Source organism: Sinocyclocheilus rhinocerous, unplaced genomic scaffold (genome assembly GCF_001515625.1).
Source record: "Sinocyclocheilus rhinocerous isolate Xijiao unplaced genomic scaffold, SAMN03320098_v1.1 scaffold603, whole genome shotgun sequence".
Classification (NCBI taxonomy): domain Eukaryota; kingdom Metazoa; phylum Chordata; class Actinopteri; order Cypriniformes; family Cyprinidae; genus Sinocyclocheilus; species Sinocyclocheilus rhinocerous.
The window spans coordinates 263,726-286,182 of record NW_015656630.1 but is presented as its reverse complement, the minus strand read 5'-3'; the positions used below and the strand labels follow the sequence as shown (position 1 = coordinate 286,182).

General features: G+C 37.1%; 2 protein-coding genes across 3 annotated transcripts in view; one reads left to right on the top strand and one right to left on the bottom strand.

Moving 5' to 3' along the window:
• The window catches only part of LOC107720625 (fibroblast growth factor 13-like), a 33,305-nt gene that overhangs the window by 5,604 nt on the left and 5,244 nt on the right, over positions 1-22,457 (bottom strand). The window contains exons 3-6 of one of the 2 annotated variants that reach the window (XR_001637630.1): positions 18,662-18,772; positions 18,465-18,568; positions 16,214-16,412; positions 12,648-13,489 (exon numbers count right to left, since the gene is read on the bottom strand). Coding sequence is in view for 1 of the 2 variants with exons in the window: in XM_016528367.1 (XP_016383853.1) it covers positions 13,353-13,489; positions 16,214-16,412; positions 18,465-18,568; positions 18,662-18,772 (551 nt within the window). In the remaining variant the exon portion in view is untranslated. Of the gene's footprint in view, positions 1-11,898; positions 13,490-16,213; positions 16,413-18,464; positions 18,569-18,661; positions 18,773-22,457 lie in introns of those variants that run through there. The other variant, XM_016528367.1, reaches the window with a different exon arrangement.
• On the top strand, positions 322-3,402 carry LOC107720536 (pinopsin-like). The gene is made up of 4 exons (XM_016528271.1): positions 322-328; positions 1,611-1,939; positions 2,881-3,111; positions 3,187-3,402. Exons 1-4 carry the CDS (start codon positions 322-324, stop codon positions 3,400-3,402), a joined length of 783 nt encoding a protein of 260 aa, XP_016383757.1.

Here is a 22,457-nt window from a genome sequence, read left to right as displayed (position 1 = left end):
GGCGAGTATATATTACAAGTAGTGTATAAGCAGTATTATGGATGACTGGTATTTTGGCCAGAAGCGACGGTTTAAAGGTAAAAGGCCTTAATGATGGAACAAACATGCATATTTTTACTTCACACGATGGTAATTGATGTAATGGAGTTGATGTACTTGGATACTTGTAGATTATTGTGATGTTTTATCAGCTGTTTGGACTCTCATTCTGACGGCACCCATTCACTGCAGAGGATCCATTGCTGAGCTAGTGATGTAATGCCTAATGCTAAATTCCTCCAAATCTGTTCTGATGAAGAAACAAACTCATCTACATCTTGGATGACCGGTGAGTACATTGTCAGCAAATTTTCGTTTTTGGGTGAACTATTCCTTTAAATCAGTGTGTTACTTGTCATATGTAATTTTGTAATTATTTGTTAAATGTACAAGCAATTTGTCAGTGAAAATTGTTTAAAAGTAAACCCCACACTGTTTTTTTCAGTGTAGTAACATTAGTGTAGTAACATTTATCTCACTTTTATTTTAGCATTTTTACTTGTCATATGCAGGGGCGGACTTAACCAATAAGCGGGGTAAGTGGCCGCTCAGGGCCCCAGGGAATCAGGGGGGCCCATCTGATATTGCAGAAACATATTTGCAGCATTGAACAATGTAACCAATCAAAGACATATCTGTTAATATCTTGAACGCAATTATTAAGTGTTTTCATTTAACTGAGACGTAGAGTCATTCTTAAGAGTCGCTTCATAAGAGTCATTTGTTCGGGAATCGAACACTGCTCTCGATGTTGTTTTTGATTCGTGCGACAAACTTGCGATGCACAATTGCGATTCACTTAAAGGGTTAGTTCACCCAAAAATGAAAATTCTGTAATTAATTACTCTCCCTCATGTCGTTCCAAATACGTAAGACCTCCGTTCATCTTCGGAACACAAATTAAGATATTTTTGATGCATTCTGACAGCTCTCTGACTCTCCCATAGACAGCAAGGGTACTACCACGATAAACGACATGAGGGTGAGTAATTAATGACAGAATTTTCATTTTTGGGTGAACTATCCCTTTAAAAGAACCGCTTCCTAAGAGTCATCCGTTCAGGAATCGGACACTGGTTGCTAAACGAACCGGTGTTCGGCCGAACGCGCGATGAATGTGATTCACTGAAAAGAACTGGCTCATAAGAGTTATTCGTTCTGGTTTCGGAGTACACTGATCACGCTGTTATGTTTTTTAATCACTACCGCATTTGTCGAGAACTTTTTTACTAGCCAAGGTCCATTTAACTCGTTGATTCCTGTTTATATGACCAAACAATTTGTTTGGTTTCTTCGTGTATTTGTTTGATTATTTCCATTCCAGGGAGATTAAGATATTCATAGAAAAAAAGAAAGTCCCTCTAGATATAGTTAAGTGTACAAATAGGTCTAAGTTAGGCTACTTCTTGACTTCTATTGAAATTCACCGTCCTGTCAAATAGCCATTTTGCCTTAAGGTTAAGTTTTTTACATTAGTAAAGTAACTTGCTATTACAATAAAACAAACAAGAATGAAACAAATTAGTTGATGAACATATCATTTATTTTGTCTTTTTATCCAATATCAACAGGTATTGTTTCACTGGTATCCCTTGCTGTACTGTCATACGAGCGTTACAGCACCATTCTCTGCTGTTCAAAAGCAGATGTGTCTGACTATAGGAAGGCCTGGCTCTTCATCACAGGCTGCTGGCTGTACTCTCTCATGTGGACAGTGCCACCACTCTTCGGCTGGAGCAGCTACGGTCCTGAGGGTCCCGGCACCACCTGTTCAGTCCAGTGGAACCAGCGCGCCCCGGAAACAAGATCTTACGTCATCTGCCTCTTTGTCTTTTGTCTGCTTCTCCCTCTTCTTCTGATGGTCTACTGCTACGGGAAGATACTCATTGCCATTCATGGGGTGAAGAATGAAAGAGGAAAAGGTTGAAAGTGAGAGAGAATGGGAGTGGAACCAATGATTTTGATAAAGAGCTCTCTTCTAGTAAGACTCATCGATCTTTCTAGCCAAACGTTTGTTCGCCATAAATTAAGCATTTTTCATGCCGCTGTCCGGAACCAAAGTCCTTCGCACACTCATTGTCATCATTATTTATGGCTACTGTGAATTATATACACAGCTGGATCAGTTTTAGTATGTAAATGCTTGTAGTAAAGAATATTTAAGCACTCTCAGGCCATCCAAGATTTAGTATTTTCCTCATCAGAACAGATTTGGTGAAATGTAGAATTACATTTGTTTCTTACAAATATGCAGCTTTTAGCTTCACAAGATGGCTGGAGTTGTGTAGATTGCTTGTGGATCATTGTGATGTTTTATCAGCTGTTTGGACTCTCATTCTGACGGCACCCATTCACTGCAGAGGATCCATTGCTGAGCAAGTGATGTAATGCTAAATTTGTTCAAATCTGTTCTGATAACGAAACAAACAAATTTATATCTTGGGTGACCTGAGGGTGAGTACATTTTCAGCAAATTTTAATTTTTGGTTAAACTGTTTCATTAAATTCTCTGATAACACTTATAAGGTCCCATTAGTTAATGTTAGTTAATGCATTGATTAACATTAATTAAAAATGAGCAATACATTTGTTACAGTATTTATTAATCTTTGTTAATGTTATTAATAAAAATACTGTTCATTGTTAGTTCATGTTAACTAATGTAGTTAACTAATATTAACAAATGGAACCTTATTGTAAAAAAAATCTATTGCAATTCTCTCCTAATCCAGTTACAGTTCAAACATTCTGGTGCATAAACACCATGTGGTGTTTCAAACCAGCCTTGTCGCTGTTATTCTTTGAAAAGCAAACCTCAAAGCGTTTCTCCGCATCTCACAGGTTGCTAAGATCAATCAGACAGCTGCACAGAGGAGGGAAACGCACGTGCTGGTGATGGTGGTTTCCATGGTGTCCTGTTACCTGCTCTGTTGGATGCCGTACGGGGTCATGGCATTGCTTGGCACATTCAGCGCTGGTACTGTCAGCCCCACAGCCAGCGTTGTATCATCCATACTAGCAAAGAGCAGCACTGTTCTGAACCCCATCATTTACATTCTGTTCAATAATCAGGTATGTGCTTCTCATAGGCATATTTGTATCCAAAATATAGACCAGTGTTACTGTCAAATCTGGATTTACTGCCAGTTTTACAGGTGCTTTATAGCTTTAGTAAGATGTGGACCAGCTCCAGCCCATCTCACCCTTCACACAGAAGAAGGTGGTGCTCAACAGGACTGTATCCCTATGGGGTCATATGGTGGTACTTCTCCACCTGACAGCCCAGACAAGTTTGGGTCCCAGAGGGTTTCAGCTCAAAGAGGTAATAGGACTTTGGTGCTTGTGCTGCATTGTACTTCATAAAAGCCCGGGATATGAAAGTTCCAACCATATTTAGAGGGACAGGAAATTACATTGTGTGCAGTGTGTGTGTTGTTAAGAAAGATACTAGTACATTAGTATTTTGCTTTGTTATATGTGCAATGTAGATATTATTTAATGTGTTTAATTTTTTTGCAAATATTGCATGTAATTATTGCCACCAGGTGTCAGTATTTGTTGAAACGTGGGCTTGGCAGCATCCGAAGTTCATGCCAACAGTGTGCACAGAAGTGAAAAAATAGAAGTATTAGCATGTTTCGGTCATATTATATCAGAATCTTCTTCAAGTATACTGAGTCGGTCACCTGAACCCTCTTACCTGGTTAATACAGTGATTGCAGTGACACGTAACTATAAACCAAAATATTTCACCAGGGATTTTTTCTTACAGAATTCAATAGAGCATTTTAAATTGGCAAATGGATTTAATAAATGTAAAAGTCTGAATATTAGCATTTTATGTTCTATTCCGTCCAGTGATCTTTTACTTTAAATTACTGCAATATTTTTGAGTAGTAATGGAGTAAGAAAACAGTTTTCTTTTTGTTTTCTTTTTTGTTCTTGTTCTTCAATCACTTATCATCCACTTCTAATTGTTTTTTATATCTACCTCATGAACTTCCCTTTTCTCTTCATTAAAGTGCCCCTATTATGGATTTTTGAAAATTACCTTTCATGCAGTGTGTAACACAGCTCTAAGTGAATGAAAACGTCCTGCAAAGTTTTAAATCTGAAAGTGCACCGTGTATAAAGTTATTGTCTCTCAAAAGAAAGAGTCGACTCTGAATCATTGAAACGAGTCGTTTTTAAAACGAATGAATGAATCGTTGAGCGAATCGTTTGGGAGTCGTTGAGCAAGTAAGGTAAAATAAATGCATATTATAAGGCAATGAAAGTGTTTTTTTGACCTTGCACGCATGTCAACCTGTTGTTGGGGACTCCCAAGACCAAAATATGAACCTTTCATTACCCATAATAGGGGCACTTTAACAATTATGAGAAAATGTTGAGGAAAACTTTGACATTATTTGGATTTCTGTATAACACTTCCTAAAATCATAATAGTCAATACAGATGTACCAAACAAGACATAAATATATTGCAAATCCATATCAACAAATGGTTAAATCCATCAAAGTAGTAATTAATATACAATGTGACTTTCTAGGATAATGGCCTCTTGAAAAATGAAATATTTGGTTACCTGCTCTTTACCTTTGAATTCTGCTAAAGTGCAATATGGCATGACCTAAGAGATTCCATAGAACCACAGAAGAGGAATTGTACAGGCTCATTAGTCTGGAAAAAGTTACAAGAGAATGTCTGAAGACTTGGGGCTCCATCAGTCCCCATTGAAGCAGATTGATTACAAACAGAAGAAAAGCAGCTCCAGTGGTACCTTGGCTGTCCTTCAAAAGGTCAGTGTAAAGACATGTCAAAGGATCCTTCAACAAATTACAAAGTACCCTAGAGAGAAATCTATGGATCTGCAAGCATAGCAATTAAAATATCATTGTTCCAATTTTACAGCACATTGTCAGGAAGTTTGTGATCTGAAACTTTTAAAAGAAAAGTGGGTCATGCAACATGTTTATTCCTAAACAAAGGAATAAATCACCATCAGAGTGCATCCAAACTGTGGAAATTCCATATATTAGAATAGTCAGGTCAGAGTCCTGACCTCAATCTCATTGAAATGCTGTGGCATGATTTCTATTCAAGGCCATTTGAGGCATCCCAAAAATATGCAAGATATCCCAAAATATTGTTGAAACCGCTTGTGCAGAGGAATGGACCGAAATATCTCCTGTGCAGATCTGATGATCAGCTATAGGACTTATTTGACAGTGCTTGGGGTCCCAAAAGTTACTAAATATAAGCAATATTCACATAAAACATTTATGGCACCCCTAAAATGTTGTTAAATGACAGAATTTAATTATTATTGAGCACATGCTGAGAGCCGGCTGACATAAATCAAGATCATTTCAAAAGGTTGAAACTTTTTTTAACTGTTTGTCAGGATAGATGGTGCAGGTTCTATGATTAGCCTTGGCTGATTAAGTTCCCAGGAAATATGTGAGGAAGGCTTTCATTAATAGTGCTCCTTGTTCTCATCACAGAATGACTGGCTCTGAAATTGGCTTGTACCTGACAGAGATAGAGCTGCATATCACACTCTCTAATGAGCCAGCAAACCAGTCGATGAGACAAGAGCTTCAGCTCTGGGAATGGCATGCTGATCTGAAAAACCCATCTGAGTTGACAAGGTTTGGTATGCAACAGTTGTAAAAAAAAAAAAATGTAATCAAATTGATTACATGATATGCTGAGTAGTTTATCAAATTTATCACAATTATTCATAATATTTGCTGTGAAAAATGAAGTTAAGCCATGCATTAAATTATAGAGGCAGATGAATACACATCATTTTAATTTCTATAGACTGGATTCATACTGAAAATATGAACAAAACAAAAACTGGCTGACCATCCAGTGGTCCCAGGTTTTTCCTTTTAATATATCATAATGCAATCAGTGTACTTGCCATAATTAAATCTATAATGTGAGTGATCTGTGCATTATATCAAATCCTGTTCTCTGTATTCATCTCTCAAATTCATTATCCCGTCATAAATCTTGCAGCAAGGCAAAGGTTCACATGCATGATTACCAATAGACATTCATTTGGCCTGTCATGTCAGATAATCTATGTCAGTATAGGCCTATTTCAATCTCAGCAGTGGTAAACATGGCTTCAGCAGAAATGTAATGCATGGACCTCTTATAATTTCAAACCACAATCCTGTGGTTTAATGAATAGGAGGTTTCTCTAAAAAAAAAACTCAGCTATTGCACTCTTCCTTTGTATTCAGTTCAGCTGCTTTCCTTTTGGTCTCATGTTCACTCTGTTCCCATTTCATTGGAATGGCATCATCAAGTTGAACGGCATCATCAAGCTGTCATTTTTGCTCTAGAGATCAGTCTTATCCTTGAACTCTTGTTTACTGATCGATCAGGTGAAATGAGTGCCAAAGCCAAACACATACACACATCAGCGCTCAAACCATGAGCCGAGCACAGTCTGAGAAATCTATAAATCACTGACAGTCTTATGGACATGTCCTTGGTTACCCAGTTTGACTGGGATTCTGTTTGTGGAAGATCCTGTGATATTGCACAAACCTATGCTGTAAAAAGTGTTGTATATGTGAATTATACATGCATGTGTTTGTGGTTTGTTTATATATGTATATATATATATATATATATATGATTATATAATAATACCATTTGTTTTGAGTTGAATACACTACATAATCTCAAATCTGCAGACTGGCTACAAATTTAGGCAACTAGCACTGACTCGTCCATATTGTAAATCTGGACAAAAGTCTTGTAGTGTCTTTAGGTATTCTAGTGTCTTTAGGTATTCAAGTGCAAAACTCCAAAGATTCTGAGTGAGTGAGTCTATTTTAAACCTAACTCGTGAGCTAGCTTGAGAGTTTTGTGAATAATTTTGACTGACTTATTCATAAGAGTCATTTGTTCACAATTCAGACATTGTATGATTATCTATCTGACTAAACCCTATTTGGACATAGAGTTTTCCAGACTTTTAATATTTTAAATAATTGTTACAACATATTTTTGTCATATTTTCGCAGACATTTACGAGTAAGTTTGAGACTGGTTTGTGAATCATTTTGACTGACTCATTAAGAAGAACCAGTTCATAAGAGTCATTTGTTCCTAAATCAGGCATCTGGAAATACCCACGTGCGCTGCGTGAGATTATCCAACTAAAAGTTTTCCAGACTTCAAATTTAAAAAATATTTGTGCAAAATATTTTGTCATAAGAGTTGTTAAAAGTACAGATGTACCAGTTGGTACTAAAACTTTGAAAATGTGAAAATACCATCATTTCCCGCGAGAATTTGGAGATAGTCCTCACTGCAGAACACAATATCCAGGGGGCGAGGTTGGATCCAGATCCAACTCCTCCCACCTTACATATACCTAAACCTACCCATCTCCACCCCCTAGATGTGGATCCAACCCCGCCCCCTGGATCTTTGTTTTCTGCAGTGAGGGGCTACTGAGATGAAATGAACATGACACGAGTGTAAGACCTTTTTCTTGAAATTTAACAAGTTTTTTTCTCGTAATTTATTGAGATTATTCTCAACATTTTATTTGGACTTTTTTCTCGAAATGTAACGAGTTTTTTCTCGAAATGTAACGTCTTTTTTTCTCGTCATTTAATGAGTTTATTCTCAACATTATATCTCGACTTTTTTTCTCTCGCAATTTAACGACTTTTCTTCTCATAATTTAATGAGTTTATTCTCAACATTTTATTTAGACTTTTTTCACGAAATTTAACGAGTTTTTTCTCAAAACATAACAACTTTATTCTCGAGATGGTTTTATTTTTTTTATCATTGCTTGGCCCTAATCCTCTTCCGTACTTTTTTCACTGAGCCCCAGTAAAATTCTGCTGTGGCCCAGTAAAATATTACTGATAAATCCTTGGCTGATGCTGGAGAATACTGCATATGACCAGAATATCATTATCTCTGATAATATTTCAGCAATAATATCGTGTGGTTTCTACTAGCTGTTTAGAATCAGAGCTAAAGATTCAATGATGAATCACTATATTCAGTTGAATGGGAGTGCAAAAAGGTCTGAAATATTTTGCAATTCAGTTTGATTCATTCGGACACTGAATCATTTACAGTGGTTTCTCACACCGTAAGGGGAGATTTCAGAAAACAAAAATAGCACTGGATGAGGTGATATTTACAGTCCTACAGACAATTGTATAAAACAAAACACATATATGTCAGCGATGAAACCCGAAGTGAACGAGCAGGTAACGACCAAGTATTATAAATGAGAATGAAAATATGGAGAAATTTTTTGATGGAGGCCTGCGCCCCAGTAGCCTACTTATGAAAGGCTAGAAACGTCCCTGATTTGCCCTGACAGTTCATGTGTAACTATATTTTTTTGAGCTTTCGTTCACCTGCAGCTGTGCCTCCATAAAATAGAAAACTCTGGCGACACCCCTTGGTGGGATGGGGGCGGGGTTACATTGAACTGTCTAACAGCATATGTGTGCGTATGTATGAACCCCTACGGATTCCGAGAGTAAGCCAAGCTTTTAAAACATGCATAAAACAAACCCACAAACAACACAAGGTTTGATTCTTACATGCATTTTTAACCTGCTCTCTCCATTTAGGAGACAGAAGCCCTAAGCTTCCAGATTCTTCTGATGGCCTGACTCAACACTTTTATGACACATAGAATAAAATATACGCAGTTTCTCTGGCCAAATACTGAATAGACCTATCTGAATCTAAAGTGTAGATACATACACATATTCATCAGCCAAAAAAAAAAAACCTATATGTAAGAGGTTTTTAAAGAGTCCCCATAACCACAGAAATCACATCCTCCCTGATTCCATGGCAACCAGTGATGGTACAGGCTGTCAGCCCCGCCTTTCTTCTGCACTCCATCATCAACATTAGAGCCTGCAAGGCAGTACTCGCAGCATACACACACCAAAACAGATGGGAACTTCACGCTCAAATCTGCTCCAGCACACTGCTGTACTGTAAATACAAACACAGACCTGCAACTATACTTTCTAGTATCTGTGGGTTTGCCAGTGTTATGTAAGAAGTAATATTAGAACTTGATATCTCGCACAGCAGCCAATAAAATTCTTTTAAAAAGTCAGTGCTCACTGAGCCGTGCTTTTCCTCTATAGAGTCCAAGTTGACCGTGGCAGAGTTAGAGTGACCATGCATGACTGCATAAAGCTGGGGTTGTATAGCCGACTGTATATGCGATTCAGTCCAGACTCACCCTTGTCTGGTCTCCTTCCATTCATTATTTTCATTTACTGGTGCAGCACAGAGCACAATTTCCTGAGTGCTGCTTTCGGAATCAGATTTTAAAACAGCAGATCAGCACTGAGCTGTCCATCATAACTTCACTCCTCCATCTCATTTCCTTTCTTCAGTATCTACACATCTATCCGTCCCATATCAGTTAGTTTCTGCTTCTCGTTCAGGCACCACATGGCTACCAACCAAGTGATGTCACCTCCTCGCCACCGCAAGTAATGCTCTTTTAATGATGCGAATGTTAATGAATGCAAAGTCTTCAGCACTTTTCCCAGGGGCAAATAATCTTGTCTCACTGGGTTTATTGGGAACCAAAGCCCAGTTCATTCAAAATTCATTTCAGGTTATGAAATATTAACATAGAATTTGATGGCCTTAGCCTGGGCAGTGGTGATGTAACCATCCCAGATTCACCCAAGGAGGTTATAGATACAGTTTTAGTCCTTTCACAGTTGAACTAGTTAACAATGGGTCAATCTCACCAGGTAAACGGAATCCTGGGTTATCTTTACCTGGGGTTAACAATTAACCCTGGGTATAAACAAAGGAAACAAAAACACAGGAAACAAGGACAAGCAAATTAAGAGTCCATGAAAACCAATGTAAACCAACATGACAGTCGACTGCTATTAAGTTTTCTCTGAATGCACTTTTTGGACACTAAAGGTAAGACTCCAGTTTTGTGTGTGTGTGTGTGTGTGTTTTCAGTCACCATTTGACATTTTTTCCCCTCAAACGTTGAAACGTCTGTAAACTCACTGTGTTTCCATAACTGTCCAATACATGTCAATATAAGCGTGCGATTGGGTGTCTGTTTCTAATCATCTAGTAGCAACATTCTAACACCACATCGTTTCACGCTGTACAAGTTCAAAAAAACTTGGTGCAAAAGTAGTTCTAATCCTGCTCCGAATCCAACAGAGCTAACTCCCTATTAAATTACAAGTGTGAAATGCACCTTTACATGGGGTTAAATGTGGGTTTTAGAACGATGGTAACCCAGGGTTCAGCCAAAAATAATTAAAGTTGAAGCTATTTTGTGTAATTTCATTTTCTTCTGCTGCTTTACAATATTGGTCTGTCTCAAATGATTGATTGCATTTTAAACATCTTGAAAACACAATCAAGCAGGGCCATCTTGCCTTATTTTCTTCAGTGCCTTTACATTCAAATGTCCCTATATACATTATTTAATGGTTTGATCATATTTGAGTTAAACAGAGTTGAACCGGATGATACAGTACATTAAACAACAGCAGATGGTTTTCCAATGGCCTTCCCATAGGTTATGCATTAGACATGATCAAGGTTTCATTACACCACTCAAGCAAAGCACAACAAAATCAGTTTCTTCATTCACGGTGTGTTCATCAATATGAATTCATGAATAAAAAACAGGTAGAACTATCTACTTAAAAATCAAACTGTGCTCGCTGACCTGATGTTTATTCACGAGTTATGGTTTAAATTCAGATGAAATCACCACTGTTTATGCACTGCGGTGCCAAAATGAACATTGAGTACGTTCCTAAGAGGTTCTGAATGTCACAGAGTCTGCATATTTAAAGAGTTTCACTGACAAACTGCTACAGAACAACAAATTCATCATTTAATTAAAAACGCCTTTTTATGTAAAGTTATTTGCTACTGTTGTCATTATATCTGTCAGTCAGTATTACTAATAACTTCAGCCCAGTATATGTCAAACTACTGTTAATTAACTAGGTTATTAAAAATGCAAGCAATAATACAGTCAGCCAGCCTTGATGACAGACAGTCAGAATACAATTTTCAGAAAGGTATATGTAATAATTGCATTTATTGTAAGATATCCTTAAAACTAAGGTCACCTTTGATTATTTTAACATTATTTAAGTCTGTAATGGAATACATTGGTCAAATGGGTATAAGTATGGGTAAATGTAATATAATGTAAAAATAAATAATATATTTTTCATATAAAATACATTTTATTTGAGATATTTTATTTTATATACACTCTTAAAAATAAAAGTGCTTCACGATGCCATAGAGGAACCTTATTGTCTAAATGGTTCCATAAAGAACCTTTAACATCTGAAGAACTTTTCTGTTTCACAAAAGGTTCTTTGTGACGAAAAAAAGTTCTTCAGATTATAAAAAGGAAAGAAAGAGATGGGTCTTTAAAGAACCTTTGACTGAATGGTTCTTTGTGGAACCAAAAATGGTTCTTCTATGGCATCGCTGTGAAGAACCTTTTAAAGCACCTTTATTTTTAAGAGAGTGAGAGTTTTGGAGTCTATCTGACATAAAGGAGAGACCTATTTTGTCTTTAAATATTACATACATAAACACAACTATGCCAAGATCCTTTGTACATAATTTATTGTACATAATTATACAACATTATAATTCCATAAAATGTATATATTTTATATTACATTTATTAATTAAATAGTATTTTATATTTAATATTACATATTTAATTCATGTTTTTACATTTGTATTTTATAACAGTATGCTTCATTCAATATTTGAGTTTTTTTTTTTAAGATTTGTATTTGTAAAATTTTAAGTTTGTATTTTAAAGCAGCGCCGTCACATACAATATACAATGACTGTTTTGATGAAGAGTTATCAAGAGCATTGAAAGCAAAAGTCACTTAACACCGCATAGTCAAACATCATGAGTGTTCTGAACATACAAAACATTTTATTCAGTGCAGCTTCTTAAATTTACAACAAATAATAAACAGGCGGGTAGCAGGATAAAATGCATATATATATATATATATATATACACACATTTGTATTTTACTCCAGTATCCATTTGAGCACATGGTTCCATATTGTAGGTAATATACATAGCCACATAACATGCAGCGTCCATTGTCCCCCATGCATTAAATATGCTTCATACATATATACATACAACAGAAGAAGATTTTGATCAAAATTATAAACAGGGGCTGCTGCCTGACCACTGAGGACTATAAAGTAGAACCATAAGAATGAATTTTCACACAAATTATTTACTTATGCTGATTTAGCCCTGTAAAAGCAATGGAAGCTTTCTCTTGCTTGGTTTTCATTACATTTTTGTTTACAAAAAAGAGGGGGGGAAAGGCCTGCCCTGTTTTTACGTAATGGGTTGGCATTAATCAATAATTTAAACAATTTTTTGCTTTGACACTTCTCCAAGATGCTGTGTTCCCAAAGTAGAGGGGACGTAAAGGAAGACATAAAAAGACAAAAAGCAGGGACCCACAGTGAGTAGCCTTCTTCTATCCTGAATACATTTCCTCTGACTAAATGACATTCACTCTTCTCAACCATCTGTCTGAGGGAGTTGAAATTACACAAATTGACTTACCTGCATACAAAGAGGCTAATGACATCTTTGGTGTGCAGACAGACCGAACCCTAAATCTGTTTAATTTGCAGAATAACAATGTGTGGGGGGAAGCTGAAAAGACAGAAAAAGAGAAGCGAGGAGCAAAACGCCACACCTAAAAAGCACACAACAATGAACCGCTGCCTCAAAAAAGCTGAGCTGAAATACTTGTATCATATGTCCAAGAACTGTTGGGATTTCTGTCTCTATATACCGATAAATGGGTCGCACAAGCTGCTATTGTCATGTTGTATTTGACTTAGCACTATGGAGTTGGCATCCCTAAGAAGAAATGGAGCAAAACACAAAAGTAGGTGTTCTAGAAGATTCTGTGACAATGCCACAGGAGAAAACCACAGCTCTGTATGCTACACATGGAAACGGGGATCGCCCCGCAAAAGGACACAGACCCCTACATCAGAAAGATGGCTTGGTTTGTTTGTCTCACGAGGTTGACCTGCAGAAGATTGTACAATGTAGGTTTGCACTTGTGTTCTCATCACAGTGATTTCAGGAAACACTAGCTAGCGACCAGCTAAGGGTTTCACTGCACTCTTGTAAACGCGTTTGTGCTGTTTAGTTGATGGTAGAGTCCAGCAGCTGTACAGCAGCAGACTGCAGTTGTGCCCTGCGGTTATGTTGACTCATTTTGGCTCAGAATCTTGCCACCGTTGAGCATGGCCGAGGCACTGCGGCTCTTGGTTGGAGTGCCACTTCCGGAGCGGGAGAACTCGGTCAGGTCGTGCAGCGACGGCTCTCTGTACATGGCAACTATATGAAGGAGACACAAGTAACAGGTCTCATGAGTCTCATGTTCAGGTCGTAGCAAGCTTGTCTCCTTATTAGTACATTGATAACTTCTATTAGTGTCTACACAGCGCTAGGGATGGGAATCACAAGGAATTTAATGATTACGGTTCCTTAAGGGTTGCATTTCCTTGTACCTGAGGAAGAAATATTTGGAAAACAGAAATGCCATTCTGTTGCCAAATGTTGCTTTAAATGCTAATAAAGGTACGAACATATTTAATTGATTTAAATATAGATATAGATATACATTTTATCCTACCTGTCAGATTGTCCTACCAGGGCTTACTGCGCATGCGCACATCAATATTGCGTAATTTTTCTCACGCTGAACAATGATAATTACTGTATTTGCATTAATGTAAGGGATAGGTTTAGGGTTGGGGTAGGTGTGGATGTTAATGAAACACATTTATTGTTGGTTTCTGGCCATAGCTGTATCCCTTCTAACCACATCCCTGAACAACACATAAGTACTGTATTTACATTACTGTAAGTGTAGGTTTAGGGTTGGGGTAGGTGTAGACTTTAATAGACCATAAATGACAGGTAGCATTTTTCGTTGTCGAATTGTACCACCTACTGTTTTAATGGGAGGTAGCAAAATCTGACAGGGTAGCACAACTCGACAGACCACCGGTTCTTATGACCTCATCTAGAGAAAATATGATTCTCCACTTATTCACCATGGTAAAGTGATTGAATAATTAATGTATGAATATATCCACACAAAACAAATGACCCTTAATATTTTTGAACGAAAAATATAGTTGGTTTTCAAGGGCTAATCCGCAGAAATTCTTTAATGATAATAAAATAATTATTTCTGGCTAAATTATTCATAACCGCTCGTTTTAGAGAAGGCGTCGCATAAGGGCTAGCCAACTATTTTTTAAATTTCTTTTAGCCAAAAGTTCAAATATTTCAACGCAACCAGGGTTCAAAACAGACACAAAAAATCTCAGCATTCTCATATCATCCTCACTACCAGGGAAAAAAACGTTTTGTGAATTTAGAATTTTTTTTCATGTCATTACATTGTTTAGAGCATAAGAAAAAAATGGAAAAATTTAATTTTTGAAAAATGATATTTTATTCATATGTTATGCTACATCCTCTGTAGAGGACACCAGGACTTTAAAAAGTCTTGTTTTTAAAAAAATAAAAAGACATGAATAGACATGAAAAGGCAAAAACAGTGGGATTTTTATTTGAATCACAAATCAATTTTTTTTAGACCAAATTATATAAAGATGATTCTCAATGATGTTAAAAAAAATCTACTCAGCTCAAATGGAAATTAATAGCTTCCAGTGCGTTGCAAATGAACATCCTGAAAATCATTTGAACCAGTTCCAAGTAAGTACCCTATGCAGCACAAAAACACCTGCTTGCAATAAAAATAATTTAGTGCTGCATGAACACACTATAACTTCATTTAAAATCTAATTGCATGGAGCTTCCATGCTCATTTAAAGCAGACTAATGTCTAGCCATCTTACAGTAGCTTCACTTATGACTGCACACAAGCAGCTGCAGTTTTTGATTTCCCCACTGATTCAGCTAGTTCCAAAAAAGAAAGGCACCCATTTAATTCAAGGAGGGAAAAAACTGCATATTTCTACAAGTGCCTATCCACCTTATTTTGCCCGTAAGAGTGGGTACGGCCATTTGTAAATTTAATGTGTCTGGCTTCCGGTGTCATCCACTTCCAGCTATTTTTAGTTGTATAAAACAGCTCGTTTTGCTGCTTGATATTGCAAACTTGTGTTTCTTACTATATTATTTTAATGTATTGTCTTATTTATAAACACACTATGTTGTAGCACAAACAATTTTACCGTTTAGCGCACTTTGTTATCCTCCTCGTTATTTCCCTACCACGGCTAATGAAATTGAAGTCTCGCACATTCACCAAAAACAGCTTACTTCCGCATTGAAAAATAAGGTGGATACATCTTCTTTTAAGGTCTGTTTTCTCTTCAATGGGAGAGCGATATTTTGAGCATTAGGGGTTCTCTGGTTAATGCAGAAAATTATTTTGATATTAACATTCTATTGTATTTTGCCTTAATGAATGAAAAATAAAACGTTAAAAAATAAAATCTATCATTTTGAATGCTGCAAGGGAATTTAGGCATCACAGCATTATAATATACAGAATTTAAGAATATCCACTTTTAAGATTACATAATATACTAAGAATAACTTTAACTGGCCCTTAAACGAAAAGAGGGGAAATGAGCATGAACAGTAACATTTCCAATACAGACTAATGCTGATCAATTAAAACAACAACAACAAAACTCTAAAATGGCTGATAAAACATGTAGTGCTAATATAATGCACCCCAACCAAAATCTGCTTAGCAAGTTAGTTAAGCTGTCGACATGTTTACAGCACTTGCACTGGTTTAACCAGTTTAATGGCACAGATGCCCCCTTGAACATGACCACGGTTATGCAAGTTTGTACAAAACAAGCTTTGCATTAGCAACACATCTGCATTTTCATCCCTTCAAAGAGCACGTTTCTGTCCTTAACACCAAACAAATGCAGAGACATGCAGGAAAGCCAACAAGTTACTTGAATGCTTGCACTATGATCAGCCAATAACTCCTCAGTCTAAAATAGATATTTTTAGAAAGCCATCAGCCTGACAATCGGTGCAGAAGACACTTGAACCAACCTTTAAGAGGTTTGGGGATGAAGTGTGCAGCGGGCTTGGTCTTCTTTACATGATTGCCCTTCATGATTTGACCCTCTTTGTTGAGTCCCAGGTACCAGCCTCGGCCCGACTGCTGCTGCCGATAGATCATTGACGAGTAGGTCACGTAATAGTTCTCAAATACTGACTCTTTGAATTTGCACTCTGGCGTGAAGTGCTCCTGTGAGAGTCAAATGGGCAGAGAAGACAACAGAGACATAAGAGACAGAGAGAATGAGGGGAAGAGCAATATTCGTACATGTTTGTGGAGGGGTATTTGCATAAGAGAGAGAAAAAATAATGTGTGTGTGAGCTCGTAGGGAGATAAACAAAGCGAGAGCAGACAAATTTGAGTTGAAGATGGTCCAGACCAGCCTCATCGATATCACACATCACCTCATCATGATTTTGTCAAGGTAAATTCCTCTGATTGGAACCGTAATAAGTGGTCTAAACGTAGTGGTAGCACGTCGTCCCGTGTGCTTTCGCTCTAGTTTGTGGTGCAGATTGATTACCATTAAACTCTTGAGGCCTGAAACACTTTGACTCCTTCCTGCGGATCAATACATTCATTCTGGGGAAAACAACCTCTCAAAATCAACAAGGAGATACGTGTATACCAGCAAGACCATGGGTGCGAGTTTGAGTATGGACCCTTTTCACATTTCCGTTGTGTTATTAGAAGCGAAAGTCGTCATACACAAGTGTACAAGTGTAATTAATGATTATTGGAATAAGATTTATAAACTAATACTATGTCAGTTGTTCTAATACAAAATTCACGTGTAATTTAATGTGTTACTTGGCATTTCTTTGTAATTATTTGTGAAAATTACTAGCAATTTCTGAGTGAAAATTGTTCTATACTTGTTTTTCCCCAGTGTAGTTGGGTAAACTAGAAAGAAAGTACAAATAATAAATTTTTTGCGTTCCCATTTGAAAAAAATCCACAATAGCGTTTGTGACTTTCCAAAAGAGGAAAGAATATTGAGAGATTTATTATATCAGAAAAGAGAAATATGTCAAATTTGCAGTCATTTCCTCAGCTGTTGTTAAAAACACCCACAAAGCAGCATTAACTAGTTTTCTTGTATTTCATACCAAGGTAATATAACCCAAGTATAGAGTTATAAATGTACATTACCTTTTTAAATGAAAATATAAAAAAACTTTGCTAGATTTACAATGTTAATAACTGTGGAAACACGTCATCACAGTCTGTGAAAAGAGTCAATTTCTGTGGGCAGGCGGTCAGACGCGAACCCACACACAGTTGAAATACAAAGGTACAGTATAAACTGTTTCTGCATTATGAAAGCACAGATCTGGCCAAGACTTTCAAAAGCCACTGCAAATCTTTAGCGTTCTAATGCCAGCAATGTTCCTCAAAATGTCCATTTTGAATTGACAGAAGCACTTATTGGCACAGCACTAAATTATTCATCTCGCCACAGCACATTTAATCAAAGGAAAGAGGTGAGGGAGGTACTCGCAAAACAGAATATCCATTAGAGCGTTATTGTGATTTCTCCATATTTAAAAACTGCAGAGTAGATATTGGGCGGAAAACCTTGGGTATGATGATGCACTATCTCCCAGGAGCGTTCTATAGATAGTTCAAATACAAAGCAATTATATGAAGTGTGAATTATCGTTGTGTGAATGCGAGGTGCTAACAAGCATGTCTAAATATGCCATTATCTCTTCTTTGAATATGATCACGATACAATGCTGCGATAAATAAGAGAGGCAGATGGTGTTTGGGCAGGAGTTGGATCTCATTAACTCTTCAGTTCATCGATCGCCTGCTGTCTGGAATCCAACCTGCAACTTTAAGTTAACAGCTCGGATCCTCCGGCATCCATGATGAGAGCAGCAGAGACGAAATGTGGGATGTTTACTACTGCCCTGATCTCAAAAGAGCCCACAATGTGTAGGAGGGACTCGCACTTTTAAAACTACACTTTAAAAAAAATAAAGGTTCTTTTTTGGCATTGAAGTTTTCACGAAGCACTTTTAACATCCATGGAATCTTTCCATTGTACAAAAGTTTCTTTATATTGGAAAAAGGTTTTGTAGATTATTAAAATTCTTCAGAAAAAAGGTTCTTTTAAGAATTGTTCACTGCAAGGTTCTTTGGGAAAACCAAAATGGTTCTTCTATGGCATCGCTGTGAAAACCACCTTTTGGAGCATTTATTTTTAAGAGTGTATGACGAGATTATCATACTTACAGAGGTGTACAGGTAGCCTTCATTATTCATGGCCAGGTAGAGTTTGGTCTGGACACCCTGTATAGCCACCACTCGCAGCCCAACGGGGATGAGGTTGAAAATAGCTGTGAAGTTACAGTACAGAACAGAATTGAACCCATGGGAAAGAAGCGTGTTGGCATGGTCGTGTTTAAACATGTTACGTGTAGTGAACCGACCATAGCTATTATCTTCCTCTTTTGTACCATCGATGGTCCCATCAGCTTGGAGTTGTAGATGAAAGCCTTGTCGACTGTAGAGCTTGGTGACTATCCCCTTGAGCTGAGGCTCTGTGGAATTGAGACAACACAATTTAGGAGGATGGGGGGAAAGGGAGGGTGTGCAATAGCAGATTATATGGGGTGAGGAAGGAGAGAACATCCAGCACAAAGGCACAGCTTGTGAAAGCCAAGAAATTACTGTTGGAAAACCATAAAATGTGAATTGTGAAAACATAGTGCGTGCTGGTGCCAACAGGACCCAGGCAGTTACCAAGCATGCCTCAGTGTTGAGGTGATAGATAACTATGGCTTATATAACATGCATTTCAGTAATATCCTGATTCCGGTTAACAGCTCTGAATTTATGAGTTGCAAAACTATATTTCCTCATTGTATACAATAGAAAATGCAAAAAAAAAAAAAAAAAGAGTAACAAGAAAACAAATCACATTGTTTGCCTATTCTGTGCTATTGATATTTGATAATGCTGTAAAATAATAAATGGCTCACAAACCGTTTTCTAGTAATTCTCATTTTATCCACCTGCAGTTGTTTCCTTAGAGGTATTTCTACCTGACCTGACCCTTAGAATAACTTTAATTGATGTGAAGCAAGGTAGTCAAGTTTCTCCAGTCATATTAAATAATATTTTTATTTATTTTACTATTATTAATAATATTTCACATTTTTATATGGTTTTGTGCTATTTTTACTTTTAAGTGAATTATGTTTTCAAAGCTCTGAGCATAAATACACCAGCAAATATTTGGAAATATTTAAAAAAAAAAATTAAATATAGCATTGAAAATAAATAATATATAATATTTTTTTTTAATTACATTTTCACAATTCAAGTTCACATCTGCCTCAACCTACAATTTAAAAATAAAGGTTCTTTATTGATTGTTCATGAAGATCCTTTAACATCCATAGAAACTTTTCATTGCACAAAAGGTTCTTTAAAGTGGAAAAAGGGTTCTTTACATTACTAAAAAGTACTTTACACTAAGAAAAATGTGATCTTTTAAGAACTGTGCACAAGGTTCTTTGGGAGACCAAAATGGCTCATCTATGGCATTACTGTGAACACACCCTTTTGGAACCTTTATTTCCAAGAGTGTACCAACCAGAAATTCATTCACAAACAAGATCCACATTTATTGCAGAATAAAAAGTAAACAAAACACTGAATATATTCAAGACCAGCCAGTGCTCATACTAACAAAATACTCAATATTAGCCATGAAAATCCATCTAATTCAAGTCAACATAACCCAAAGAGTGCCACAGATCTGTTTAGCCCAGTCTCTGATTCAGACTGCGTAGACTGCATGATATCTAGTGTAGAACAAGTGATGAGCTGTGTGCCATGGTGATATTGCAACATCAGCTCTAGCTCAAAGAGAAGCCAGTGCTCAAAAGCAGTGAACTGTGAAATCCTTGTTACTCAGCGCAGCTGATCTTAGTATACAGTTCAGACTCTTTCGTATGGAAGGAGTTAAAGTGCAGTCACAATTTCTTAACACAGTCAACTGTGACGATGATGAGGATGGGGGATGATGAAGATGATTGATGGACATGGCTATCTGAGTAAAGTCTGCTTAAAAGAACACACAACATCAGACCTGGCCGCCTTCTCTTGCGTTTCTTTGAGCCGAAGAGTTTGACGCGTGAGAACAAGTTGAGCCTGCTGGGCTTCTCGCAGTTCCCTATGCTCTTATTGGGGCTGCTGGCGCAGCGGTTGGCATTGGCTTTCTCCCGCTCCCTCGCCTGCCTCCTCTGCCGAATGAGGGAGCTGGCGATCGCTGCGGCTGTAGCCAGTTTGGCGTTTTGTTGTGGCGACGCGTCCCAGATTAAAAATGACCATATGTTGTATATGTTAAAGTCCTGAGTGCTCAGAGCATTGTCACGGAGGAAGAAAAATCAATACTCCATGACGGACTGCGTAATGGTCATTTCAGAAGTCTGCTGTTGTCCCCACAAGGATTAAGCATATTTTTCCTATTGACAAATCACTTGGTTTGAAGCCTTTACAGCCGCTTCATTCAGCGTCGGCTGTTGTGCCCTGACATGGTGCAGTAGATCCCGGACAGCAGCTCCTCTTCTTCTCTCCGGGGAAAAAAGCTGTCTTCTAGAAAACGTTGTCTTTTTGTTGCGCGTTTGTGGGAGAGAGAAACGCGTGCCATTGTGCCATGACCCAAAGCTTTACTAAGCCATGCGCTGATTCAGAAAAATGAGCACCTGTTAACACACCGCGGCTGAGGAAATAATTAAATATTGTCTTCATGTGAGAAACAGAGAGAGAGAAAGAGAGAGGGGGGAATTGTATCGGAAAATAGTGAGCAAGAGGTCCCCGCCTTTCAATAACGCAGCCTTTAATTGAAGTTGAGTAGATTAATCGGCTTCCCCTGCAGATGTGCTCATGTTTTCAGCAGTGGAGATCTGCATAGGTAGGCTACTCAACAGTTTCCCTGTCCCCGTTCCCCAAGACCGCCCAAAATATGGAAATTCAGGGGCGTAGGAAACAGCATCTAAACTCAGGTGTCAGCAATATGATCCAAGAAGGAAAAATATCCACATCCACTTGTGCGGAGATTCCAGGTTGCTCTCTTTTCGACACTGGGCTGGATTGCAGCAGCAGCTCGTTCTCCTCGCAGTGGCTCCTGCAGCAGCAGGGCTTCAGCGGCTGCATGGTGACAGACAGCCCGAGAGACGTGACTGTGGTCTTCAACAAGCCGCCGTGTAGAAACAGGCAACATTAGAGCCTCCTGAAATGAGGAGTGGCCTTTTTGGCACACATAATCTACCTCATTAGTAGTCCTTTCATTGTCATACATGTTTTGTATTGATTTGTAGAATTACACTGTAAAATGTTTTGTTAAATTAATTGAAAAAAAAAAGTTCTGGTTGCCAGAAAACTGTAAAATCACATTATTCCTATAACTGTATATCTATATAACTGTATAGTTTGTAGTAATTTACAAACTAATTTGTGGTATTTAAATCTGTTTGTTACTGCAATACTGGTAACAGACAAAAGAAGGCCACACTACTTAAAATTCAGCAACTAAACAATAACATAAACATTATCAGACTAGCATACAGGTCACTAAAATAATGCAGTAAACATTAACTAAACAACATACTGTGCAACGGATAGCATAAAACACTGAAAAAAAACTGAAAACGAAAATAAGACATACTAACTTTATAATTAATACTTAGTATATTAACACAAATTCTTAAAGATGGTTCATACAGGGGATTCTGGGAATCAATTAATGGGGATTATACTTTTTACTTAGAAAATATTTCAACAATATGTTTACAAAAAATATAAAAGTATATTATTGTTTTGTTAAATATAATTTTTTTGTCTGCAAATTCTAAGGTAATTCATATTTTTACAAATAAAAATATCTAAAATATATATCTACAGTAATTTTACACTTTTAAAAATATATAAAGTATTTAAAATACTCTTACTGTATATGGTAAAGTAACCTGCTGTTAATTATTTAACAGATTTTTACATTCTTTTGAATAAACCATCAACCTATAGGCATGTTAATTCAGTCATATTAAATAATATTTTTCACTCAATGCTCAATCCAAATCCAGTTAATTTAGATATTACCATAAGCACATTATTTGGATTACCTGACAAAACATTTTTACAGTATATAAGGATGGATGGTGCCAACTAAGAAAATATATAAATCCGGAAAAAAAAAATATATATATATAATATATA

What these genes read in the sequence shown, in the direction of transcription:
- LOC107720536 (XM_016528271.1), top strand. An exon ending in TACTCATTGCCATTCATGGG is followed by an intron (nt 1,940 to 2,880) that starts GTGAAGAATGAA and finishes CGCATCTCACAG; the next exon opens with GTTGCTAAGATCAATCAGAC. An exon ending in ACATTCTGTTCAATAATCAG is followed by an intron (nt 3,112 to 3,186) that starts GTATGTGCTTCT and finishes ATTTACTGCCAG; the next exon opens with TTTTACAGGTGCTTTATAGC.